Genomic DNA, 6,606 nt, shown 5'->3' with positions numbered 1-6,606 from the left:
AAAGACCGGAGCCGAGGGCTGGACTCTTCAACGCAAGCCCTCTCACACCTATTTTCAATTTATCTTTTCTCTGGTCTGTAGGTGCTGCCAACAAAGACTTTAAATCTATTTATTTAGATTGAACAATTTATAGGTTCATCGACAATGTGACCACATATATGTTTTATGACTCTTAAATGTTTTAAGCACTTAAATGAGGATGCTGTTTTTTCAAAAACATGGTTTACAGCAACCTCTGGACCACCACAAATGGCAGCTCAAATAAAGCTGACAGTGATAATGAATGATTTATACAACAAAAACACACTCTGACTCATCTTCCAGAGCCCACAGCTTAATATTCCAGCTTTATGCAAAGAGTGGGAACAGACGTGTTCATATTTGAGGAAACTTTATTTACAAAGACAATTAAAAGATTGCCATTCTTCTGCAGGGACAGAAGTCTGATGGACAAATATGTTCCAGCTGATGACCTGCAGAGTGAAGAAGAAAAGAGGACAAACGGTGATAACTTTCACACATCTGATGACAGAAAAGCAATTTCTGAGTAAACACCAGTGAAGATAAGTGTGACATCTCTAACCTACTCCCACTTGATACACATCAAATGTCAGCAATAAACTGTCACATTAACTTGCCAAAGTGCAAGCTTATCTAAAACAACACAGTGGCAAGATGAACCCACGTCACGTCCGTTACCCTCACTCAGACATACAGGTAATTTATTTAAGATATGCCACCAACCAAAACACTAAAGGAGGCGCAGTGAAAGACTGTCATTGACTGAGGTTACTGTTCAAATCAAGGCTGAAGTAAATGCCACATCATCCTGACATTTCAACCGCAGAAGATATGCTTGATAAACATGGCAGTCATAATTACCTTGAAGGCTGAATAATAGCTCAGGGCCATTTCACTTCTTCAGGAGCTGATGTCTGACAACAATGAAGGGGAATGCAAAGCCGCTGCCAAAGAACAGCACCATCATACCCAGCAGACGCCACTTGTTCTCCACGGAAAATGGCAGGTTCTGTAAAAAGATGAGTGAAAGTGCAGAGAAGATTTATTGCAGCCCTGTTGATTCAGTTCTTCACTAATTAACAGCTCATCTCATAATGCACAATGTAGACAGAATCTAGAGTCACTATGAGGTCACGGCAATGAACAGGTCATTGTAGAAATAGAGACAGGTGACACATTAAAGGAAAAAAACTATCTTTAACGTTGTCAGCTTTAATAGTCATCGACATTAATGCAGTAAGTTTCTGAACTCAACAGGAGACATGAGCATCAGTCTTTGAAAACGTGTTGACTCATTTGGTCTCTTGACGGTGGTGGTGGTGGAGAAAGCTGTCACTGGGATCTAGTGACGGCTAAAGCCATATCAAGTGACTCACACCAATTTCATACTCAAACCATTTAGCAGCCCCTTGTGCCCTGTGTGTTGGGGCATCTTTTTCCCCACTTCTTTTTTTCAGGGTTTTCTTTTAATTTGTCACCCATTTGTACAGAGTAACATATTGACACATAACTTGGCAGTCTACAATAAATGAAAAGCTTGAGGAAAAAAAGGCCATGGTACTCTTTACAATTGACCCTTCGCGTAAGCCCCGCCCCCTTGGTTACTGTTGCTATGCCGGGCAAGCTTTCACTCCCAGCCATGCTCCTGGCAGTATTTGGTATCGATTTCAAAGGAAATATCAGCAAATTTCTGCATAAACTGTTCTGAGATAATAGAGAGAAGAAGTCACAAAGATCATTCATAGTTTTCAGTGACGTGACTCGCGCAGGAGGATAAAACATCTGTTCAACGACACGACTGGACAATGTACAGAGCAGCAGTAAGGGCTGTTAATTTTACCGTCTATCAACCCACCAAGACTTAGCTCATCTCACTGGTCATGAAACGTTGTCAAACTGCAAGTTTTGGGGCGATTGTGAACCACATACAGCTTTCGCTGCTGTTTTTTTCTCCCACCGCTGTATCAGTCAGTGAAAGCAGTCCCTGCCTGGAGGATCCTTCGCCTAAAAGCCCAGGTAAAAGCCCTAAAAGTACAGCTGTGATTTCGGAGGTGAACATATGGTTATCCCCATATTTACACTTACTCAAGTCGAAAAAAAAGTCAGCTCGTATCTGAACATCTCTATATTGCTGCCGCCGCCGCCATAGTAGCAGCAGCAACAACAACATCCTTCTCTACAAACAAATGTTTTTCGTCCTAGTCTCAAAATGTGTCCACAAAAGCAAACGTAATGACTCACTGCGGAAAGCTTGCCAGGCCTATAGTTACGGTTGCTAACGTAGGATTGGACAATAGCCGTTTGTGGGAAAGTTTGCGAAGGGTCAATTTTACGGAATTTGCATTTCTCCCACTGTATTCCCAAATTACGTGCGAGTTAGATGGCTGTTTTGCACTGGTCACTCTAAACTATTTATGCGGAATCTGTGTGTGATTTGTTCTTTCGTTTTTCCATTTCAAAACAAAATCAGAAAAACACAAAAATGGGTCAGTTTTTCCATTTTGAAACAAAATCGGAAAAACTGAAAACAAACAAAAAATGTGGTTTCTGTTGCGCAGTTGCGTGCTTCAGAATATAAGAAGGGGGGGTTATTATTATTAATTTCAAACAATTCTTATGCTCAGCACAGATGGAAAATCTATAATATAATCAAATGGTTCTGTTGTTACTGTTTAAAAGAGAATAGAAGGAAGGGTCGGATCGAGAGCAGCATTAATTCACAAGTTTATTCTGCACCAATTAGCCTACACCTTTTCTGAATAAATGTATGCTCCGGCCACACACTGTAGATAGGCTACCGGCTCTTCCCTTGGCTAAGTCATCGGACCGGGCCGAACACGACCGGACACACCGGGTTTGGATCGAAAACATTTACTAACTCAGGGTTTTTTCTGCATTATAAATTTTGAGGCGGCCGCCGCGCTGGAATCTTGATTGAAAATCAATGTAGTTCTATGGAAGCTCAGTGACGCTGTTTCCAACTCGACCGCAGCAGAAGGGGAGCGGGGCGTTTGACCGGAGGGAGAGATCACACTGATCCGCTGCTGTTTACTTTCTCTCTGAGCGTCTCCGCCTGCAGATGTTCAGCTGAGGGAATACGCTGCTCACCTGTTGAGCGTCAGGAGCAAGTTGATAACCAGCTTCGTAGTACCGTGTTTGAGGTTTTGTTGAGCTGGAACATGAACACAAAGCTTGGCTATGTTGAACCTCCTTCGCAGTACAGGCCGGAGGAGTCGATGTTTTTTTTTCCCCTCTGCCTTTATTTTGAAAGGACAACTGGAGAGAGACGGGCAGGCTACGCGGAGATAGAGTGAGGGGGGATTGACAGGCAGTTCCATTATTATCTGAAGCTTTCAGGCAACATTATCACCCCTAAAAATAATATATATATTGGTGAGAAATGAACGAGGAGGAGGGGGAAAAAAAGACGTGTAAACGATTATTGATTTTTTGATTTATTGATCTAAACGGTTATGATTTGTTATCCGTGTACACGTTCACACGTGTAGATGTTGACACCCCTACTACACAACAATGTCACTTTTATCTAATCCTAAAAAACTGCACAACAAGACACTCTGAAAACAATCTGCGATCGGATAGATGCATTTAATCAATTACACTAGGCTATGTCAGAGCGGCGTAGTTAGATTGACAGGTTATTATTGACTAATAATATAGCACGCTTCTCTTATTTTGACGTTGTTACACTTCACTTCCGCTTCCAGTCTGTCTGCTGTCATATTCCTAAATGACAAACTAAAGAAGGAATTTGCAGAAACCAAATTTTAATTAATTTAAATTTTTTCCCCCATTTTTAATTCCCAAATAGAAAAACGCTATTTTTTTGTTTGTCGTTTTTTGTTTCAAAATGGAAAACCAACCATTTTTGTGTTTTTCTGATTTTGTTTTGAAGCAGAAACGAAAGAACGAACCGGACGTACACAGATTCTGCAGGTTTCAGGGTGTGCATCATTTAGTATGCACTTAAACAACTAATTTCAACCAAAATAATTAAATATTTACAATAACTTGAAACTAAAAATCTTTTTTAGAGAGCATTATAATTTAATCTGATTTAGGGCCGCGATACACAGTACTTGCTGCTTGATCGAACGTACGCGTACACGTCGCGTCGGTGCCGGTCTGTGCATATACTTGTTGCAGCACTGCACAGCCAAAACGCACAACTCTGGCGGTCTCCACTTGGGGCAGACAACAGAAATATAACATGGAAATTGTGAAAAGCCACACCGATCTGTCACCAACTATATTGACAAGCGCCTGTCACTATGTAATGGCATGGAAACATCGAGTTTCGCACCAGGTCTGTCAGCCTCTCTTCAAAAGTTTCTGACAGTGACTGTCTGTTCTGGTCTGATCTCGTCACCGTGTTCATTCACGAGCGCCTCTAGCCGTCATGTCAATATTGCAACTGGTGCACGCGTCGCGATGTGCATTCGGTCGCGGCCGACGCATCAAACGAACGCAGGTAACGCATGGCAGCCATGATGCGCTCCTGTTGTTTGCAGCAAGTATATCACTGCCCTTATGGTGACTTCATGACCTACATGGCAAAACACATGTTGCATTAAAATGGGGAGTTCCATTACAATGCAACTGACAGACTGACACTTTTCAATACTGTGTACACAAAAATAACATTTGAGAGATGAAGCTGAATATATATAGCTCTGGAAAAAATTAAGAGACCACTCCCAAAATGATCAGTTTCTCTGGTTTTACTATTTAGGTATGTGTTTGAGTAAAATTCAATTTAAAATTTTTGTTTTATTCTATCAACTACCGACAACATTTCTCCCAAAATTGAAATAAAAATATTGTCATTTAGAGCTTTTACTGTCTGAAAAGGACAACTGGTCAAAATAACAAAAAATGTCAGACCTTGAATAATAATAATGCAAAGAAAACATGTTCATATTTATTCCTAAACAACACAGGGAGAATATTTTAACTCAGGAAGAGTTTAAAATCAGTTTTTGTGGGATAATGTCAATGTTTAATCCAGCAGTGGTTTTTATAATCTTCCTATAAAATCAGATGTGGTTCAGGTGATCACCTCATCAGTGTCTCATTAAGTAGAATGAGTTGTGTTTGTGTTGGTATTTAAAAAAGAAAAGAAAAGAATGACTGTCATACATGTAGAGATGCTTTTAAGAACCATTTGTGAAAGTGGTCTCTTGTATTTTTCCAGAGCTGTATACACACACACTTATACACTGATTGTAAAGGAAAATTTGAGATGTTCCTCCAGAAACCATATGAGGTAAAAGGTAAAAGAAAGACTCCAAAGGTAAGCCAAGACTGTTTATGGCAGTCTAATCCTAAACGTCAGGAGGACGTCCCCTCAGATTCACCTCTGCTCAGGACACTGTGCTGCTGTGACCTTATATTAGAGCCGGAAGTTTCAACACAGTTGAGCAATGTGACTCACTTACAGATTCTTAAATGTCCTCAGGTCTAACCAAGTTATCTGTATTATATTAAATATATGTCAGCATGGCAGACGTATTCGCTGTTAGTAAAGTTGTCTTATCTCGAGGCAGCTGCAGTAGCACTGACAGAGTTAGCTCTATGCTACAAGGCTAATGCTAAGCGACCTGCTAACCAACCAAACAAGTCTGTTTATCAGCATTTAAACACGAATGATTGGGGAATGATTTGTTTTAACCGGGTTATTTTAAACCATAGCTGTCTCTGTGTGCGGCTAACTGTACTAGCATTATCATCAGCCTCCTGTCAAATGACGGACATGACCTCCAAGTGCCGCTTGCTAACATAACTAGCGCCAGGCTGCGGATACAGACAAGGCCACGTCGTAAAATATCGCATTTGAAATAATAATGCCGCCTCAGTTAGGTAATCTCACCTTCCCTGGTCCTTCAGCGTAGTGTGAAGAACGAACAGCAGACGTTGTGAACCGTCTTACAGCCTGTCCCAGCATGATTGCGAGTTTGGTTTCTTCACTGCTTCGATACAACGCTGATGTGTGCGACCTTCTTGTCTCTGAGAGCGGTAGGAGGGCGCAAAGGATTGTGGGAAATGGCAATGACGCAATAGCGTATGGGGAATGTAGTCCAAACACCTCAGGGTAGACTACAGCGTGACAATTAGCCTCCTCTAACTCCAAGGTAGTGTGTAGTGATCCATTAGAGCTCCAGGTTTAGATTTGCCATGTTATGAATATGTAGCCTGAGGTTATAATGACTAGACTCACTGCTGTTCCCTCTGTAGGGTTGGAGCACAGTCTATGGGTTTTGGAGGTTCCTCTGTGCTGAGGGGATTTACATCATGTCACCCTAATTCATAGCTGCTAGACAGGATAACTGAGGGCACCCGAATTCAACAAGAACAGCATAAATTATCCAATCATGCTGAAAGAATAGGAGACACGATGGGCAAGATTTGCTGTCATACAGGCTGCTCTACTGGAAAATCCTGACAGATATACAGTAGATCTGGAATTAAATCTGATATCAGCTCACCTCACATCTTTTTGAATGTGTGTGTGTTTGTGTGTGTCCTTGAGGGTTTCTTGAGAAGCAATAAAGTATCACCTGATAA

The 6,606-nt window shown here is 41.3% G+C and overlaps 1 protein-coding gene across 1 annotated transcript; it reads right to left on the bottom strand.

Moving 5' to 3' along the window:
- Positions 1 to 374: 374 nt before the first annotated feature.
- cox7c (cytochrome c oxidase subunit 7C) lies at positions 375 to 6,056 on the bottom strand. Its single transcript, XM_085787038.1, has 3 exons — positions 5,912 to 6,056; positions 883 to 1,030; positions 375 to 473 (listed from the first exon to the last, which is right to left on the bottom strand). Exons 1-2 carry the CDS (start codon positions 5,984 to 5,986, stop codon positions 914 to 916), a joined length of 192 nt encoding a protein of 63 aa, XP_085643164.1. The 5' UTR covers positions 5,987 to 6,056; the 3' UTR covers positions 375 to 473; positions 883 to 913.
- Positions 6,057 to 6,606: the final 550 nt, after the last annotated feature.

Source organism: Trachurus japonicus, chromosome 9 (assembly GCF_045865225.1).
Source record: "Trachurus japonicus isolate A0001 chromosome 9, Traja_1.0".
Lineage (NCBI taxonomy): Eukaryota > Metazoa > Chordata > Actinopteri > Carangiformes > Carangidae > Trachurus > Trachurus japonicus.
This window is presented reverse-complemented; position numbering and strand designations above follow the sequence as displayed.

Excerpts from the sequence above, each read along its gene's own strand:
- cox7c (XM_085787038.1), bottom strand. The coding sequence starts at position 5,986 with ATGCTGGGACAGGCTGTAAGACGGTTCACAACGTCTGCTGTTCGTTCT. Across the intron at positions 1,031-5,911 it reads ACGCTGAAGGACCAGGGAAG|AACCTGCCATTTTCCGTGGA; the intron begins GTGAGATTACCT and ends ATCTTTTTACAG.